Consider the following 20,067-nt stretch of genomic DNA (forward strand, 5'->3'; position numbering starts at 1 on the left):
CGAGATGCCATGCATTGCATTCGTATCTTTGCATGTCATGCTCTCTCTGTCGCTATTTGAAATGAATAAAAGCAAATAATTAAAAGTAAAAAAAAAGTTCATTCAATATTTTTGTCATACACACTCGCCTTTTATTAGCCCTTGGAAGTAACTCCTAACCCTATGGACCATAGCTAACGTTTATATAAACCCATCTGGTCGATAAACTACACGGTATACCGTGTAGATACTGTATATAATGCTCACAAAAGCGTGATGTTAAAATGAACACAGAAGTGTTTTGAAATACCCCTTTTATTGCAAAAACAAAAAAATATAGCCAACTATACACTAACAACTTTATCCTAATTATTTGTTGTGCAACAGTGGCTGAAAATGACATTTTAAATGCAATGCTTTATTTTTATTTATTTTTATTTGCTGGAAAATCTGTTCTTTTTGGCAAATAACATGTGAAAACTATTAATTAGGCATTCATTTTTTAATGTTGTTTTTCTTGTACTTAATAAGTGCTAAGCAAACAACACAGTAAGATAAATTACAGCATGTAATTTACCACTGGCAACGCACACTGGTACACAGTTCTCATCGTTATGAAACAAAAAAACTTGAAGACACCTGCTGATAAAATGAAATAGTAGTGCGTAATAAAATATGGAGATTCTATAGTTTCTGTAATCACACTAGCAAACATAGGATGAAATGACATTGATCAAAAGTGAGTGGATGCCTATGGTCTTACATATTGAGACTTTTGCACTAGGTCATGACTCTTGACAGAATATCAGTATTTTGATCATACTAAATGTGCCTCAAAAGATCTTTTCTAAACAAAATAAAATTGATTTCCCTCAAATGTAGGCATTGCCAGATTCCAGCCCCGCAAATACATGCACACACACAGATGCATACACACACACAGTCACACACACACACACTCTTTACTCCAAGCGAACACGAGGCACAGTCTCTCCAGTACTCAAGTCTTTCCAGCAGTCTGAGGTCGTCCTGTACAGTGTACCTGGCTGACACGATTTTATGTTTAGGTAGGCTTATGTATAGTATATGATCTCTGGTATCTGCCCATCTTCCACTGAAGTACCATTGTTATTTCCAGGCGAGCTGAAGAAGAAAAATGTTGTCTTGGTCCCCGTTGCTGATTCCTGGCTCACTTTCTTCAACCCTTTGGTGCCATAATGGGAGTCGGGGCCCTGCGTATAAGATAGCGGAGCATTCATTGCACTTGCTCAGTGGTGGACAAGTGTAGATACTATGACTAGTGGAGTCAAAAGTCAAATGTTTGTCAGTGAAATGTAGTGGAGTGAAAGTCAAGTATCCAAAAAATACAAAGTACAGAAACAGTACTCAAGTAAATGCACGTCATTAATGTCCCCCACTGGGGGTCCGTACGCTTTTTCGACCCACCAATAGTCCGACATGCGGAAAACGACCGGATTAAGATTGGTGAACATGCGTTAAGATTGGCTACCAGATTAAGGTTGGCGAACATGCGTTAAGGTTGGCTACCGGATTAAGGTTGGCGAACATGCATTAAGGTTGGCGAACATGCGCTGCTCCGTGCTTGTGGTTAGGTTCGGGTTTGAGGTAGGTTGTCGTTGTCAGACCAATGACTGGTCGGAACTTAGTACTGCACCCCTCCACTGCACTTCGTCAAGCCTGGGCATTCGTAAAAACATTTAAGTGCTATTCATGCATTTCAGAGTATACAAAATCACTGGAGCTCAATTAGGTGCCATGGAGTTTAGGTCTATACAGGTCCTCCCTACAATCAAACACTAGTAGGTTGTTAAATAAATAACCTTTATCTTGCTGAATGTTTGCCAATTACTGAAATCACCCAGGGCAGTGTAGTGGTGGGGCTTGAATGAAATGCATCCTCATCCATGGCACTTCATTGATCCCACTACAGCAAATACTAACCTTTAAAGTGGCACAAGCTGTGTAGCTGACATTGGGTAAGATCTCCACAGGTTCTTTAAACATTACTCTGAATGTATTTGCTGTGCCGTCGCAACTGAAGCCTGTGTCATTCTGTCCAAGTGTTAGGCTTTTGTCACTCTCTATGATCTACATAAAAAAGAGAAAAAGGACAATTACTGAATGGATAAACAAACTTGCATCTTAACTTGCATACTTAAATCTTTTATCTTTAACACAGTGACATTTAATTTACCTGTATGTTGACCTGATAGTCAGTGGGCCCATGTATTGAACCATAGAGGCCAAATCCCACTATTGATATTCTTCTATTAACATTGAATCTGCAGAGACAAAGTAGAAGAGATTGTCAGCACTATTGCATGTTAGCCATATTAGTCAATGACATTAAAGCACTGGCTCTCAACGTTAGGCCCGGGGACCACCAGGCATCCGAATTTACTCTTATTTGTCTGTAACTCGGAGAGTGTACAAATGGAATCAAATCAAATTTCTACACTCAAATGAACACTGAGGATTTTACAGTGTACATTGAATGGGATCGCTGCATTAAAATGAGCTAACCATGATAGGGCAATGAGTCTCACCTGATCCTGTCACTGGTACCACTGTACCCCCAGCGACTCTCAACCTGCTGGAACCTATTTATACTGCATTCCTTTCCCCTGAGGCAGCAGCGAGGTCGGTCATTGTAGTCTACGCGCGGTTTGGGGTTTACTGTAAAGTGTAAAAACAGATTTACCACCTCCCGATCGAACAATATTCCAGACTGGGCAGGCCCTGTTGCACAAGAAAAAATGTCAAACTGATTGTTTTCTTTGAAGTTTTTCTTTTGGACAAATCAGACACATGAAAAATAACACAGCACAGGAATACTTTAATTAATGTCCACACAAGTAGATATTTACGAGGGCAAGATTTATATATTTTAATAAAGAAAATAAGTGTCAAAAAAAGGTTTTCATTTGGGGTTTAAATTTTACCTGCAGCAAACTCCTCTACAGTCATGAGTGGAAAGCGGATGAGTTTGAGTGCTTTTCCTAGAACCTTCTGTTTGTTCTCTGAGGTCAGGGGAAGCTGTTGCCTGTAACATTCAGCATCTGCCCAGCGCACCACTGCCCCAAACAGACGGTTCTCGCGAATGCCCAGGGTGTCTCTTTCCAGCACCGCACACAAGGTGTCTGCACATGCAAACGGACAAACAAAAATGTGGACCGATTAAGAACTAGGGAGTACTTTTTCAGCAAGACAAACATCTGGTGATAGCCATTTACATACCTAGGTCAATATCAGTAAAGCCCTCTGCGTTTATGGCATCAGCGGTGCTTTTGTCAATTGTATCCAAGCAGAGGCTGGCAAGCTGAGGTTCATCAAATAGCCGGGCCTGTGGTGACGATACAAAAAGAGATTTCTCTTTTTTTTTTTGAACAACAAGTCAAATACTTTCACTTTCTTTGAGTATTTCAGCAGATTAAATCCTTGGGTTCTTGCTCCCTTCAGCAGCACACCTAATTTGAGAAATTGTATTTTTTTATCCATCAGATATTTTGTGTTTCGTTGTAGCCCACTGTGTTTCAATATGGTGGACTGGACAAAGCTAGGTTTAAAAGAGCAACCGTTTTCTTTTTTAGATTGTCGAGTGATGTGAAGACCCAGACAAAGAGATCTATCTCGTACAGTTTGACATCCAATCACACCCTGGCTTGTTCGTTTGAATGTGAACTCTAAAACCCATATCAGGACACAGAAATATATTCATCTCAATTGCAACTGTGCAGTGATAGCAAAGAAAGGGACATTTATTTTGTAATACTTTCTGACAAACCTCAAATGATGTCTTTTCCGACCAATACTGAACTGAGAAAAATAATGGTCAAGGAACTGAAACTGATTATGTGTGCACTGTGCACGAGATGAGTTGATCACTATTTTGCCACTGAAAGGAAACAAGAAGAAAAAAAAATCTGTCGTTTGTGGAGTTCGTAACAAAACGGAACCTCCAACGTTTAAACTCGAATCCATGACTGACAGCACCCCAGCCATGAAGGGCTGTGCTCACAAAGCTCAGATTTCCCCCATGCCTGGCCAAAAAGCGGCCAAGTAGCTTGCATGCCTGAAAACATTAGATCTTCCAACCCTGGTACAGTACAGGTACAGTATGAAATAAGTTTACCTGAGTTAGAAGCATGAATGCATTGTCAGCTCTGAGATGTTTTGTGAGGAATTCTACACAGTGCCCCTCCAGTGCAGGTACCGCATATTTCTTAGCCGTGTACAGAGTTGTCATCACAGTCTCTGGACCTATGTGAATCTCGTCAGAATACAGAAACCTGGAGCGAAGGAAAAATAATGGATAATACATTTACAAGTGTGGGTGGATGGTAGGCCTGTCACTATGACATATCACCTGATTGCAATTATTTGAGACATGCACAATTATTTAATAAATCGTCATAATCGTGAATCGTTTCCACATTGAAGAATGTCGATACATTTTCAAACAATAGCAAAAATATCAGATGTGTTGCAGTGCGTTGTGAGCTTGTAGATTGGCTATTTTCACTATTATTGTTTTAATAAAATGTTATTAAATGTCAGTCATTTCTTTGTATATTTAATTGTTATATATCCCAACTCTTGCAACTTGTGCAACCTAGCCGCAATTGACATCACTATATATTTTTTATAATGGGTTGAATCTAGAGTTGCAATACTCCATTGACAGCCCATTGATCAAATTGAAATTTCTGATCTGCTTGAATTAAACAACGTTAACATTTAAGCCGTCGGGCAAGCTTGAATTATCCTCTTTCAATCTGCAAAGTGTTTGTTTCATAAAAATCCATCGTAGATATGTTATGAGCTACTTTCTGCTAAGAAATGCCATGCAGAGTTGCAGTGATATTTTAAAATGTTGGAGTTTGGAAGCACTCGTTTTTATTAACGGTCGTGCTGCTGCTTCCTGCATTATGTGCAAATTCGAAACAGGTCGTACACAGAACCGTTCAGTGACTTTGACGAGCACTTCCAAACTCCAACACTTAAACAAAACATAATCACCTGCACAGATTCTCTTGACAGAAAGTAGCTCATAACATGTCTATGGTGGATTTTTATTTAATACTCTCACTACCCGTTCAAAACATATCAAAATAAAGGTAGTGGGTCGCACACACCAAGACTTCCGTTCAAATTGTTTATTTCATATTTGAACAGGGACAAACGTTTCGGCTATCCAGCCTTCATCACTGATTTTTATGAAACAAACGCTTTGCAGATTGAAAGAGGATATAATTCAAGTTTGCCCTGCAGCTGCAATGTTGGTGAGTTTAACGTCGTTTAAGACAAGCAGATCGGTATTGCAACTCTGGATTAATCCCATTATTTAAAAATCTAGTGTTTTGGAACTTGCAAATTGCGGCTATGTGCAACCTTTGTTTACGGAGCCTAAAAGCCAAACATAAATCTTGTGACTTTAATTTACATGTTCTAATGTTAATGTTAATTAAATGGTTTATCGCAATAATTTGTGTGACAACTAATCATGACACACAGTTACACCTGGCCTGAGCTAGAAGACTACACACAGTACAGATCTGTTGTACATCAAGTTGCATGCAATGACAAATCAGTCATCCCCACAGCCCACACACACTCGAGAGCACCAGTCATGACAGTAATCTGCTCTTCTGTCTTGTAATAGCATGCCAAATCTACAATAATTTGTGAGGGCATAATGAATATTATGTCCTGTGTGCATCGATTAACTCGTTGCAGTATACTCACACCCCGCTGTTTAAAGACATCCCCCACCTCACAAATCTGTATAGCAATTTGCAGTTTTGAATACATGGTACTCACTGCAAGGTAAGTTTATTTGTATAGTATATTTTCAACACAAGACAATACTTTCAAGACAAGAATTGCCAAATATGTTGATGAATTGATTGAGTACAAACATGAGCAGACCTTGATTGTAGGCTACTGTAGTTGCCTGTCCATTAGCCCCTCTCGGAACCCTCCATAAAGCTTTTCTGAAATTTGGATGAGATTTATGTAGGGTCCCTGTTCATAACTATATTTTCGTATGGGAATTTGGGAAAGCGGATATAAATATGCTCCGTAACATCGTATCTGCGGCGTTTGACGGCCTGTTTTCCTTTGAGGGCTTTTGAATACGTGAACTATAAGTACCTATACATTCCGCTGCGAATATCTCCTGTGGAGCGGAAGTATTTTGTTTGACCGATTTGGTCGCTTTATTTCTTCTTGTTTGTTTACCGTTTATTGTACCGCCTCCCGGTGTGCGGTTGGCTTGTGCGGCTACGTCCCTGCCTCTGATCTGCTCTGTCATAGCTATAGCGCCACTAGCTAGCCAGATAGGCAGTACAATGAGGTGTCAATAAACAAGGAAGGAAGAGAAGAATCAAAGCGACCAAATCGGTCAAACAAAGATTAAAAATACTTAACGGCTTCCGCGCCACAGGAGATATTCGCAGCGGTATTTATAGGTACTTAAAGTTCACACATTCAGAAGCCCTCACACGAAAAAAAGTCCTGAAAGAGCGCAGAAGGACTTATCCGAAGTTGTTTACGTTTATATATGTGTGCTTACCAGGTGGCAGGGTGGAGGTGGAATAGGACCCAATGCTCTGGGTCTAAAAAATGTCAGAAACTTCAGTAGCATTGGGTTCTGCTTGTAGGGCTACCTGTCCATGTAAACTGTCTCTCAATCAATCTATCCATCCATCAATCGGTTATTTTGGCGAAGAGCTTTGGTGTGTAGAGTAAAACAGAGCGTACCAAGTACAATCAATCAACTTTATTTATTCAGACTCAGGCAAATTGCATCTGATCTCCGTTTTAGATGGTCTTTAGTAAGTGGTTAATTAATCATACCAACCTGAGCAAGGCAAGAAAAGCTGCCGGCTCCACGTCGGGCAGTTCAATCTCAGCCGAGGTGGTCGCCATCCCGCCGTTGAACATGGCATCGAACACGGCGCTTCCAGCGGCCAGGACGAACTTGTGGGCTGGTATCCTCTGGGCCTGTCTGGCTTTGCCCACGATAAACCTAACGTCACTGAGGAGTTCGTTATTGAACAGAAAGGCGAAGCGCTCCTTCAGGGAGCTCTTGGTGGCCTGCCAGTTGTACATGGGCTCCCGGTGGAGGCCCTGCATCTGCGCCGGAGAAGGGGAAATGGACGCCGGGGCAGGAGGCAGATTGCTGGGCGCCGTAGCAGCAGCATTCCGACCCGCTCCGGACTGCGCCAAATTGGATGCTTGTTGTTGTCCTTCGAGATTCGACGCCACTCGGCCGCCTGTCGCCATCCTACACTTCCACTCACTCGGCTCCTGTGGCTGTATCGAAAGAAAATTGAGAAATGGGTGCAAATGGATGCATATTTACGGTCCTTCGGGAGGCTTCGTCATGAGTGAGGGCCGTCGTGCGTGTGTGTTGTTGTTGGATGTTTACTTGCTACTAGCTGAGCTCTCGTCTATACTCCAGATCCAGAAATGACGTGCACTTCCGCAGCTTACACCTTCCTGTGTGGACGGACTTCTTCTTCTAAACCCTTCTACTTCTAACTTTAAGCTTTTGCTGCCACTTGCTGGTAGCTCCTGAAGTTGGAAAACGTTCTGGAGTTCAGTTATGTTCTGCCCATAGAATGTGGTTCTGCCTCATAGTCAGTCAGTCATTACTCATTATGCACTTTGTTTGCACTTTGTCTGTTTTCGTATTTCATCTGACTGCACTGGCAGTGTTTAGGCTATGTCCTTTGTACTAGCCTATAGGCATTCTTGTGTTGTACATCTGTTTATGACGTGGATACATAAAGTGTGTGTGTGTGTGTGTGTGTGTGTGTGTGTGTGTGTGTGTGTGTGTGTGTGTGTGTGTGTGTGTGTGTGTGTGTGTGTGTGTGTGTGTGTGTGTGTGTGTGTGTGTGTGTGTGTGTGTGTGTGCGGGGGGGTAAAGATTATGTTTTTGCCCCTGTCTGTTTTTTGTTTAGTTATTTTGTCTGTCTGTCTGTTTGAGGCTAAACTCACAAACTGCTGAAACGATCAGTGCCACATTTATTGTACAGATGTGCACGATGTGCTCACAGTGGGCCAAATATACCTCCAAGCAGGGACGAATAGTTTTCATAATCCTCATGGGGGCCCGTGTTTGTGAAAGCCACGCCTCCGTCAGTATAATACTAGTATATGTACAGAGTTTTGGCTTTTCTAGTCGTGTATGTACTTATTTCTGTGCAATCAGGCTGACCGAGCAGTCAGCTAATTGGGGTCGCATTTGGGTCACACACACACACACAGCCTGCCCTGCTCAGTTCACACGGGTGTAATTTTTACTTACTGTTTCACACACAAACACACAGACCAAAATATCTAATAACCTTCATGCGTGTATGTAATTCATAATAATTGGCATAATAGTGTAATAAGGGATAATAATTGAATACAACACTCTCAAACAATAGGCAAATAATTATGGCACAATGGAACAGCACAGCCATTAACTGAATCACTGGTGACCCATTGTGCATAGGCTACATAACAGAGTCAGCTGGCACATTCTCACTCACAAAAGTAGAGGCCTGTGCATCGAAGAGCCGCCTTCTTGCACCTGTAGCGCACATCCAAGTATAAAGCTCGGTCTGGGCGAGCTGACTTCGCCCCGAGCCCTTCCAGACCTCCCGTTCTTATGACAGCGACTGGAGGTGTGGTTTTGAGGACAACTGCTTTGAATTACTATTATTGTTCACACACAACAGAAACCAACGGATTAAAGAGTATACAATAAAATTCCTAATCCTATATGATGAATTCCTGTTCTGTTCTTTAGCTACATAGAAATGTCTATTTGTATGTCTCTAAATGTTTTGATGAATTGAACAATGTGGACCCTGTTGTAAACAAGTGTAATGCTTAATTGGGTCGTCCACTCACAGTTAACAGTCTTTGTATTGAGTTTGTGCTTGAAATGTACTGTAATTCTGCAAACTGTTAATAAATATTTCAATCAATCCATCAAAAATCATTCTTCCTCCACACTGGGAGTAAAACAGCATCTGAAAGTTTGATGGGGCATTTTTTACATGTGAGTGCAGTTAGAACTTTTCCATTGCATCTTATGAGAGGAAGGGTTCTTCTGCTGCCGGTATGCGCACGCATGCTGTTTCTTATCAGTACTGTGACGTTGTCTGTTAAGGCGTATGCCTCTGCACTATACCTACAAGTGCATGTTATGCTGCATTCACAATTGACCAGTAGATGGCAATAACATACTATATAAAATGCACCATTGCACCCAGTCTGCAATGTAATGTTGCATAAATACCCAGGAATTTAAAAGATTTGACTTCAATGGTCAACTGACATTAATGAGACAAATCAGCTACTGAATATGGTGAGCTTGCTTTGAAAGCCCCTCATCAAATTTAATGGAATGCTTTCTAACAAAATGAAAGAATGGGCGCCCGGTACAGGCAACTATGGCCGCCGCCTACCACATATAAGGCTCTCTTTTCGTCCATGCTACCACTCCTATAGACAGCTATGTGTGTCCCTGGGTCCGTCTGTCCCTGGATGTGTCCGAGCACGAAAATAGCTTTTGGTTTGTTTTCACCACAAAGTGTCACTGTTGTGCAACCTACACCACACACACACACACACACACACACACATTAACTGTATATATGAGGATTTCGGGTGTGACAGACAGTACAGTACAGTACAGTACGTACTGTACTGTACTGTACTGTACTGTACTGTACTGTACTGTACTGTACTGTACTGTACTGTACTGTACTGTACAGTACAGTACAGTAGAGGGACCCCCTGGAGACCCCCACACGGAGTTGCACCACTCACTTCTCACGGGTGTGATTTTTACTATTTAAAAAAACGTTTTTTAATAGTAAAAATAGCCCATCTACAAGCTCACAACATGTCGATGTAGATTGGCCATTTTAACTATTCAAAAATGTTTTTCCAAATTGTAAAAAAAAAAAAAAAAAAAAGTATTTTAGGATAAGCGTTTTAGCATAGACGAAAATAGAGCCTATATAGGCTCTAATGCAGCCTGACAGCGTGTTGCGGGTTCGAGTCGCGATCCTGACGACCTTTGCTGCATGCGTTTCACTCATTTCCCGTCTCTCACCTGAGAGCTGTTTGCTGTCAATCTCCACTGTGCAGAAAAGCCCCCAAAATCTTTCTTGGGCTAAAGGGTGTTGGTTGCTGCTTGCCTATCGGGCTGTCTCTTTAGTCGACTGCTAACGTACATGCCTTGTTGATACGAGGTCCCGGGTTCACCTCCTGGCCAAGGCAATGATAACAAAAGAATCAACAATTTCGACGTACAATACAGTATATGTAGTGCCATACTGTTACACTACTGTACAATGTGTGACAGCGGAGTGTAATAGTATAGTGTAACAATGTGTAACAGTGTGTAATATGGGGGGGACGATATACCTCATATATCTGTGGCGATATTATACCCTCGATAATGATACTATCACGATATTCGATATATTGTGATATTGCAATATTCAATATGCTGAAAGAAATTTCATCAATGATAATCACGATATCTGTAACTGAAAATGAAAAAAATAACCATAAAAGGCGAAAATCTGTAATTATGTCTTTATTCCAAAATCTTACTCCAGATTACTCCACTCTGCTCCACGTCTGCTCATGAGGGGCGAGACAACGCAAGTGTAAAAAAAGCTCAATAGTCTACTCAGTCTGCGTGTGCATGAAACGAGAACGAGCGCGACAATTTCACGGGGCCGCGAATCCGCGATCACGTAAATACGCTTGCGTTGTACTTGTCGCCCCTCGACTTCTCCGTGCGTACAAAAGAAATGCAGGTCTCATCGAAAATGTATTACTAGGCACGTTAATCGCTGCTCATCACACTTAACAGTGTGTAACACAGTAGTGTAACAGTTACAGAGTAGTGTAACCACGTAGTGTAACAGCAGTGTAACCGTAGTGTATATGGGGCATGCCTGTATGTCTATGCCTAGTACAGTTGGCACAATACTGGTAAATGGTGCATTTACCCCTTTACAGATATTGTGCATTACATTCACCCACACACATTCACACACCGATGCCAGAGGAGACCATGCAAGGCACCAAACTGCACATCGGGAGCAATTAGGGGTTCAGTCATTCTCAAGGACACTTTGGGCTGTATTTTGCGTGTCTTAGTACCAGGTCTTATTACTTAACTTAAGACCTGGAGGCGTGGTCAATGCTCTTTGGCCACTCAGAATAGCCAAATGGCATTGATCACGCCTCCAGGTCTTAAGTTAAGTAATAAGACCTGGTACTTAAGACACGCAAAATACAGCCCTTTGACACTAACTCTGGGGGAGTCCGGGTTTGAACTGGGAACCTTGCAGTTCCCATCCGGTCACTCTACCCTTGAACCACTGCCACCCCTCTGCATCATCATCCCTGCAATCAATGACACATTCTGCCTATTACACAGCCCTGGGTAGGCCAGTCGGCCTGGTGGGGACATGGATAGATTATTCAGTAATGAATTCCTGAAGAAGATCCCAGTGATCGAAAGAGTGAATTAATAAACCAGTGGAGCTGAGTTATTCCTTATAGTGTTGCGGACTCTATTTCTTTCTCTTGTACTGCCATTTGCCCAGCACCTGGTCTAGAGTGGATGTGCATTCTCTATTACCTTTGATAGTGCCCACTGCCTAGGGTTACCTAGGAGTAATGCTCAAATATGTAGGCCCCTCAGCCTATAGGCCTACAGTAGGACTAACAGCAGTTTTTGTATTTGTAAATGTACCCATTCTACATACTGTGAAATAAAAATGTCAATCAATCAAACAGACCTGACACATATTTTTTACATGCAGCAAATATAATGTAAATACTCTAATACTTTACTTTATAGACTTAGACTGTAAGTCCTGTATGATCAAATGCTTTCTTCACCCACGTAAGCCTTACAACTAGAGTAGTGTATTTTTGTTCTCACCCGACTGCCTGTTATGGGTAGGGCCGCTAGGGGGACCCTAAAAGATAAGAGTCTGAATCTATGAGGATAATATGAGGTGCGGGCACCTTTCTTGTTTAGCGATAACAAAACATCTGGAGCAGATGGAAGACAGCTGTGTGTGTCCCACTGTGTCGAGTTGGTGTTTGCAGGAGTTATGCAAATATGCAGTCCTAATGATGACTTTGTTTAATTACCATGCATAGGGGCTCTATGAGCCTCACTCCAGGGCTCCTGGATCACTGGGTGCAGAACAAATGCCTTTTCATTTCAAATAGAAAATGTGGAAATTAGAAATTATTTGAAGTAGCTCTTAGAGGATATTAGAGGATCAGCCTCTGAAAGCAGCAGTCTGAGCACTCTGCCACGTCCACTTCTCACTCAGTGTTTTATATTGCTGCGAAGAAATTACACAGACAATTGAGTCACCCACTACAAGGAGGAAATCTGAGCAGAAATATTTATGCTATTCTATCATCCTCTTGAATTTGCTCATGTGATCAGCAATGTAAATAGTAGGCACATGAGTGATTATTAGAAGCTGATTTCCATTTGCACTGTGTTACACATCATACAGCTTGCAGCCTACAGAGAGCAAATCACTGGAAATTAGGAACTTAAATGATCACAACCGGATTTTAGAACTGAAAAACCAAAGATGTTGAAGTTTTGACCCCTTTAACCTAAAACATGAGATCACAAGTTTCATGTTAGCAACAGAAACAGATGACAGGCCAGCACAAGCCTGGGGCTGAGCATTGCGTGGGAAGATATAAATAGTGCTAGACTGAACATCAGACACAACCACATCTCAAAGCAATCTGCTTATCTCATCTGAAACTATTAATGGTTGTTTTTGAAACACATAATATATGCATGTACAATATGTGCATTTACTTGCGTTATGTTGGTGTGTGTGCTCATGTGAGGCTACATATTTGCACAGTTGCATGACCCTTACAAAGCCATTTCAGATTCAATAGAAAATGCAGTACATGAGCAATGCTTTCTTCACTCATGTCATGTCCTACATCAACTGGCTAGCCTGGGCCAACCTTATAGCGACTGCACTCCGACACCACATGTAGGTCGTCAATTGCTGCAGGGCTTGGGGGATGTGGTCTGTTTGTATATGTGCTTGTGTGCGTGTTGGAGGTGGTGGTGGGGGCTAATGCTTGCATTCAAGCGCATGTGTGCGTGCACTTAGATGGGAGACATGGGAGCACTGATTGTAGAAGATGAGTTCATCATTGAGGACATGCCTGCCAGCACGCTGTCACATTGCATCACCACAAATGCACAACATGAGCCCCGACAGCCCAGCAGACCTAGCCAAGGGTACTCTCTCACTTGAGACAAGTCCCTTAGTACCTCACCATACACAGTGGTGTTTATAGGTTTATTTTTACATTGATTTAAATTAGGCTAATTAGCATGCAATATATTGTAGCAATTGTCTTTAATCTCTCTACAGCTGTATATGCATTTGACTATCAGAGAATGTGTTCCCTATGCTATTTCTATCTATAATATTATACAACTGAACTTTGTTTAGTCTCTCCTTAAGATGAACAGCACAGTGACAAGATGTCATCAAGAGACAAATCTGTAAGCTGCTCTGTAGACAATTTATAATTCCTAGGCAGATCCCTAGATCTACCAGGATATGGGCACATTAACTGATCCAGAGTTGTAAACCCAACATTTAAATGGTTTGATTTGGGTGTACACACATTTGGCGCACCCACAGTAATATCTCAAATACAAGATATATGACCCCACAAAAACAGCACTCAATGTCAGCACTGGTCAAGTGTCATCTGACAATGTCATAAATTCAAGTCCTTTTGCTTTGATTTCCAGCTCAGAGAAAGTTGTCTACTCTATACTGTATTTGTAGGTGTATTGGCTTAACTGTCCAGGATCATTGGCTGATCATACTGAGTCTAGCTGATGTCCACAACACGTCCGCCATAATCATCCACAAAGACCCAACAATAGCATGTGTAAAATAATTCAACATACATGGTTGTCAGATACTGTACTAGAATACAGTAGTAGGCTATAGAACCATCCTCCAGGGTATTATGTTGGTATTAAGGTCAGATTCTCACCTAATACTTCGGTAGACTCAGATCCGTATGGGCGGGGAATTGGGATTCTTGCATATTTAATTGGCTGGGGTTTGCCTTCACACTGTCATTCGCAGCAATTGGAAACGCAGCAGGGGGGACCTTTATCAATGTGTTCCATTCATAAACTATAGCCTACACAGTGACATCTATGGTGATAAAATTACACTCACAACGTGCATGTGTCGTGCCGTCTGGGACCCCCCCCTCTCTCTCTCTCTCTCTACGCACGCAGCCGCCACACACTGTTCTTTTGGGCATGCAGCACAGCGCTGCATGAGCGCACTGATATAACTCCCCAGTCCCACACAGTGACAGCACTCCATGTTTACGGCACGCACAGACAGACAGACAGAATATTATGTAGGCTATAATACACTGCAGTGTTTTATGTGTTTTCTTAAGCAATTGATTAATGTACACGTCCTAATTTTTCGATCAGGGCTTCAGTCTCCTTATTCGACCACGTCTATCCACAGTAACGGGACATCTTTGCGCTGCGTAAAATATGCCTTCTCCGTCTCCAACTGTGTTCAGCTCCTCACCCGCCACATTATGTTTGCTTCATTTCCTTTATTTACTGCGGATTGCATTCACACCTGCACCGAATCGTAGTCAAGTGCGATTGGAAGCGAAGCGAAACCCACGTTTTTGGGCGGAGTAAAATGCGGTTATTTGCTGCGCATTAGGATTCGAATGAGCCTTCACACCTGCCAAACGAAGCGCACTTTCTGACAATGCGCAGCAGGATTCGTTTTAATCGCAGCAAAGCTCTCTGGTATGAATGTGACCTAAGAGAAGCAGATTCACTGCTGTGAATAGTGCACATCCGAGTAAGGAGGCTGCACCAGCATTATCTCCTGATAAGGCTGTGTACTGAACACTTTTCTAGACTGATTAACACACAATATACATGTAGTTGGCAAGCCCCCGTCATTTTGTGCTAAATATACATTTGGCTGATGAGGAATGAGCTCCATAACATCACAAAATGAAAATAACAGTTAAAAAGCTTTGTTTTTAATATTTTTGGAGATGACCACGAAAGTAAGTGTACAACTTTGAATTAGGAAAATACAGTTTACCCATTACACATTTTCTGCAGTGATTCAGAAGTACAAACATCCAGACCTGCTGAATATCTCAACACTGACAAAAAAATGTAAATGCACATTTTCCAACTACATAAAATGTCACTTGTTGTGTGTGTGGTACTGCAACCACAGACAAAATTGTGACTGCTTTCCAATTATGTTACCCGTGTTAATTTGCAACAAAAAGGAATTCCAGGATTAGCAGAAGAAAATCCTTTAAAGCTACAATCCAGGATTTATATGAATGAATAAGACAGTTTAACCAATCTTGTATGGTAGAGTATGTTACTGCACATCTGCAGACAGTGTTTGGAAGTGATCTTCCATCGATACATTCCTTCTTTTTTTTAATTTTTATCCCACAATTTTGTAACCCAGTTTTCTTTTCACCCAGTGCCAATTATCTAATGTAATCCTGGGCGCTACACTTCCTCTGCCAACCTGGGGGGGCAGCGGACTGACCTCATGCCTCCTTCTATGCATGAGGAGTCCAAGCTGCTTCTTTTCACCTGACAGATGGGAATTTCACCGGCCGGACGTAGCGCATGGAAGGGACACGTTATTCCGACCAGTTCCTTTCCCCTCCATCAGGCGCCCCGGCTGGCCAGGGGGAGGTAGTTTTAGGATTACGGCATGTTTTTGTGAAGATATCTACCCTAGGGGATACATTCCTGGTGCTGGATAGGACATATAATGCACTGGTTGACAATGTCAATACTGTAGTTATTTATTTAGAAGCAGATGGCACATTGGATTAGACATATGAGATATATCAGATATTGCAATTGCCACGTTACGTCTGGAGAGAGAGAGAGAGAATAGACATAAATCTTATGGATTGTATAGCTTTAAGAAGTTGTAAGGATCTCTAGTTGTCAAATATTATGACAGTAACACTGAAAAAGGTTGTGGACCGTAGCAATTTGTGCCCTCTACAATAATCTCCCAGTGGTATCATTACACATTTATACACAAATTAGTGTATCAACAAATTATGTCTGTTAAACACTTTAGCCATGAGAGACAATTGAAAAAGAAATACAAGTTATGAATAGACTATAAATACAGAAAATAGTTCAACAGTGAGCTAATTCAGAAAATATCAGTAGCGGCCATGAGATGATCTCTGGTTGTAATCCTGAGGTCTTGAATTATATCCACCCTGAGGTCCTGATGGATACCCACTACCATGCCCGTGCCCATGTCTGTCTCTATCCTGTCCACGATATTCTCTGTCTCCACCCCCTCCTCCCCAACCCCTGTCTCCACCCCCTCGCCCCCCTCCCCATCCACGGCCTCTGTGTCCACGCTGGTCCTGATACCTAGGAGTTAGAAACAGAAGTACAGATAATCAAACAGACATTCTCAATGTATCGTCAGTGGACTGTGGGTTTTTGAGGGGCGCTAGCCCCTCCTATGTCCAGCTTTGAGGGTTTGTGTTAACACAAACATTGAATGCCATTGACAATGAATGGCCAACTTTAGTGTTTGTGTAAACACAGGCACAACACAGGCCTAATAATAACCCACAATATATATCACCTTTACTTGCATAAGGGGGGTATCCTACTTTAGTGCTGTCATATGCATTTACGCACAGAGGTAAATGCACTGTAGGCCTACACCTACAGTGAGGACAGATGAGCCAGGACTGTGGCTAACTCTACTGGAAATCTAGCCTCGAGATAACTTCCTAGTCTAGGAGTGGGAGTGAACTACAGTGCAGAGGGGTGTCGCTCGAAATAATGGTGACGTCAGTTTTCTCTGCTGTTTTCTACCAGGGAGGGGAGGGGCGGGCGATCGGGCGATCAGTGAACCAATATTCTCCAGCGCTTGCTCCATGAGCGCCCGGCGCCCGCCCCTCTAGACCAGAAAGCACGCTGGCTGGGTCAGGCTACTGGAAATCAGACCCCTAGGCTTACTGACCTGGGGGGGTAAAGTAAGCAGTCAAACTCAGCCCACCCTGCCAGAGAATGACGAGTTCGCTTAATCCAAAAATCCTTTTCATCTGACTATACTTCAAAAATTAGTTTCATAGAATATAGCAAATAAGCAGATGTGTTCTTCCGTTTTCGTTTGCAGGCACTTTCAGTGCAGCAGTGGCACACGCTAAAGGCCACTTTTGTAAAACAAATGGTGGTGTGGATTGGAAAAACAGAAGCAGAGAACAGTACGTGTCTTAGCCGGGAGGTGGACGCTTTTCAGACAGGGCATTAGTCCGACATTCATCCACATGTCGGACTAGCGTCTGCTCCCATGCTTGCGGTTATGGTTAGGTTAGGAGATGAGGTGGGTTGTCATTTGTCGGACCAATTCCATTACAAATTAAATTACCCAGTTATATTGATTCACACAGAGGGAGCTTTCTACATGCATGCCCCTATTTGTACAGATAATATATAAATGAATTAAAGAACTATTCATTAAATGTCTTTGCTTTTGAAACAGAATAATTGTGTTATTTAGCCTTCCCTAGGCCATTCGGATGGTTAATTAAGTACATTTGTATTTCATGAAGGTCAGTAACTTTATCCTGGTGCCGTAATAACTTTTTGGATAGGATGTGCAGAAAAGGGGCCAAATGGGCAATACATCATCACCATACACATCATCAGTGTACTTAGCAAGCACACTTGCAATTTTCCAGAATTGCTCATCTTCTAGTTACTTTGTAGATTTTGATTATTATTACAAAACATATCCACTTCAGCCACATTTCGGCCATTAGAAAATAACCGGTATGATGCATTGTGAGCTTGAAGATCGGTTATTGTCAAAAGATACATTTGAAAAGTTATTAATTGAGACATTTTGCATAATGAGTTGCTTTACATTTGTATTTTAAGTATACTTTGATACCAATACCTTTGTACTTTTACTTGTAACAGAGTTGTTACATTGCAGTGTAGGTACTTTTTCCACCATTGAATGGTCATGTTTAAATAGGTAATTCAGAAGCAAAATGTGTAGTTACCGATCTCTGCCTCTTCCACGCACCCAGTCGTCAACAATAGGCGGTGTGTCGGCTGGCCTATTAAAATACAGCTGATACTCTTCGTCTTCCGTGGTAAATCTATTGGCAAACTTCTCCTCGTAGTGGTGTAGTGCTTCAATTTCTGCGGCGTCGGCCATTCTATAGAGATACAACGAGAATATGCCACCCATGAAACGAAGGCTAGCCTAGGCTAACATAACTAGCACGTGACATACATATAAATCCACCGATACAAAGTCATGATGCAGATGTACTACGCATATTCGACAACGACTCAACTAAAACCACTTATGATAACATGAGAACATCATTTAGGACAATCAATGCAACAACATTTAACCGTACCTTGGTCCTGGATAATTATTTCGTTACTAGATTACTCTGGTTAGAAGTTAGAACATATTTTGAAGATGAGCATTGTCAATAGTACGTCACCGAAGGATCTCCGTGGAAAACTCATGAAGTAACATCAATGGTTCCGGGCGCGCACCGATCTTCCCCTGCTGGCGGCTGGCCATGTGGGCTGGCCTGAAGCCTTGAAAATAGCACATCCACAAGCTCACACCGCGTCGCATCAGAGACGCGTTGTGAGCTTGTAGCTCAGCTATTTTCGACACCGAGGAGCAGTGAGCACACCTGTAAAATATTGATAGGCCTCAAACCCTCAATTCTTGTGTGGGCTCACCTTACAATGCAGACAGACGCCGTGTGGTTTGTTTATCGTGCAGTATAGCTTGTCCAAATCTGCAAGTTTAAAGCTCATAACATCAAATGCAACGGGTCCACATGGGGCACGTTTGCCTTATTATTTCGGCTTTCCGATCTGGATATTGAATAATATATTAATTGATTTGACTTGGAACTTTCGCCATCTTGCTGAGAGACATCTGCACCTCTCAGCACATGGAAAACATGTAAGTACTAAGTAGCCGGCAGTGAAACTAAACATAGTTTATCCTCTGTTTTATTTATTTTAAATGTAAACTGTTATTAAAGCTGCAATCCATAACTTACATTCCTAACCATAGGCCTACTGACCTTGAGACTCATGGGGGTCCCTGACACACTGCCAGTAGCCTAGTAGGCCTACCTACCTTTTAACAGACTTTAGGCTACAGTCTAGGAGAGCCGGGCGCTGTTATGGCCCTATATGGGTGATGCTAATTTTCGAGCGTCTACCTATTGAGCTTGAGGACGCCATTCAAAGTAATAGCTGCAGCATGCTGCAGCATGGCAGGTGCCTGAGGTGGGTGAGCTTTAGGCAGTAGAGTTGTCAACCCTACACCAGGAGGAAGACTAGGATCAGGTGTATGCTACTATATTGTAGATTAATACCTTTGCTTTTAATAGCAAGATGGTTAGAAAATTACGTTTTATTCATTCATAAGCTCCAGATTGCAACTTTAACAATAACACTGATAATTGTACTGTCAGTGATTCTCAATGTGGGGTCCGCGGACCCCCAGGGCTCCTTGCGTGCATGGGTCCCAGGGGGTCCCCAGCCAAATTAGTTAATATCACTATTTTATATATTCCAAAATAGCTGATCTACAAGCTCACATAGATTAGCTAATTTATTTTTTCTCTTTTTATTATGATCATTTTATAACATAAGAACACCACACTATACACCTAGTCTTATGGGGGAGACAACTTTTACATAAATTCGTGGGTCCTTGACATGCTGATTTTTTTTGCGAAACACTGTAGGAAACTATTAGTTCAACAACAAGTCTGAATGCTTTGCGAGGTTTGCGTTTTAGTGATGTAGAGATGCAGTGTTCAGAAAACGGTGTGGGTGGTATGGTACTAATGGTAGGCTACTAATGGTAGAAATATGAACAGGTGAAAGCA

The 20,067-nt window shown here is 42.0% G+C and overlaps 1 protein-coding gene and 1 long non-coding RNA gene across 3 annotated transcripts; both read right to left on the reverse strand.

Moving 5' to 3' along the window:
* Positions 1 to 267: 267 nt before the first annotated feature.
* Positions 268 to 7,456, reverse strand: LOC310877548 (BTB/POZ domain-containing protein 1-like). 2 transcript variants are annotated; one of them, XM_083791455.1, is made up of 8 exons: positions 6,863 to 7,456; positions 4,133 to 4,289; positions 3,238 to 3,343; positions 2,943 to 3,140; positions 2,547 to 2,676; positions 2,195 to 2,282; positions 1,942 to 2,088; positions 268 to 1,211 (listed from the first exon to the last, which is right to left on the reverse strand). In XM_083791455.1, exons 1-8 carry the CDS (start codon positions 7,285 to 7,287, stop codon positions 1,053 to 1,055), a joined length of 1,410 nt encoding a protein of 469 aa, XP_083647581.1. In that variant the 5' UTR covers positions 7,288 to 7,456; the 3' UTR covers positions 268 to 1,052. The 2 variants fall into 2 exon arrangements, with proteins under 2 accessions (XP_083647581.1, XP_083647580.1); XM_083791454.1 differs by having other exon boundaries at positions 2,547 to 2,739.
* A 9,037-nt stretch (positions 7,457 to 16,493) lies between these two features.
* Positions 16,494 to 18,653, reverse strand: LOC310878443. Its single transcript, XR_014570901.1, has 3 exons — positions 18,559 to 18,653; positions 18,193 to 18,351; positions 16,494 to 16,540 (listed from the first exon to the last, which is right to left on the reverse strand). It is a non-coding gene; the product is annotated as an uncharacterized lncRNA (long non-coding RNA).
* Positions 18,654 to 20,067: the final 1,414 nt, after the last annotated feature.

This window comes from Protomyctophum parallelum, assembly GCF_964188405.1.
Source record: "Protomyctophum parallelum genome assembly, chromosome: 2".
Lineage (NCBI taxonomy): Eukaryota > Metazoa > Chordata > Actinopteri > Myctophiformes > Myctophidae > Protomyctophum > Protomyctophum parallelum.

Excerpts from the sequence above, each read along its gene's own strand:
- LOC310877548 (XM_083791454.1), bottom strand. The coding sequence starts at position 7,287 with ATGGCGACAGGCGGCCGAGTGGCGTCGAATCTCGAAGGACAACAACAA. Across the intron at positions 2,283-2,546 it reads GGTACCAGTGACAGGATCAG|ATTCAATGTTAATAGAAGAA; the intron begins GTGAGACTCATT and ends TTGTCTCTGCAG. Across the intron at positions 2,089-2,194 it reads ACTATCAGGTCAACATACAG|ATCATAGAGAGTGACAAAAG; the intron begins GTAAATTAAATG and ends TTTTTTATGTAG.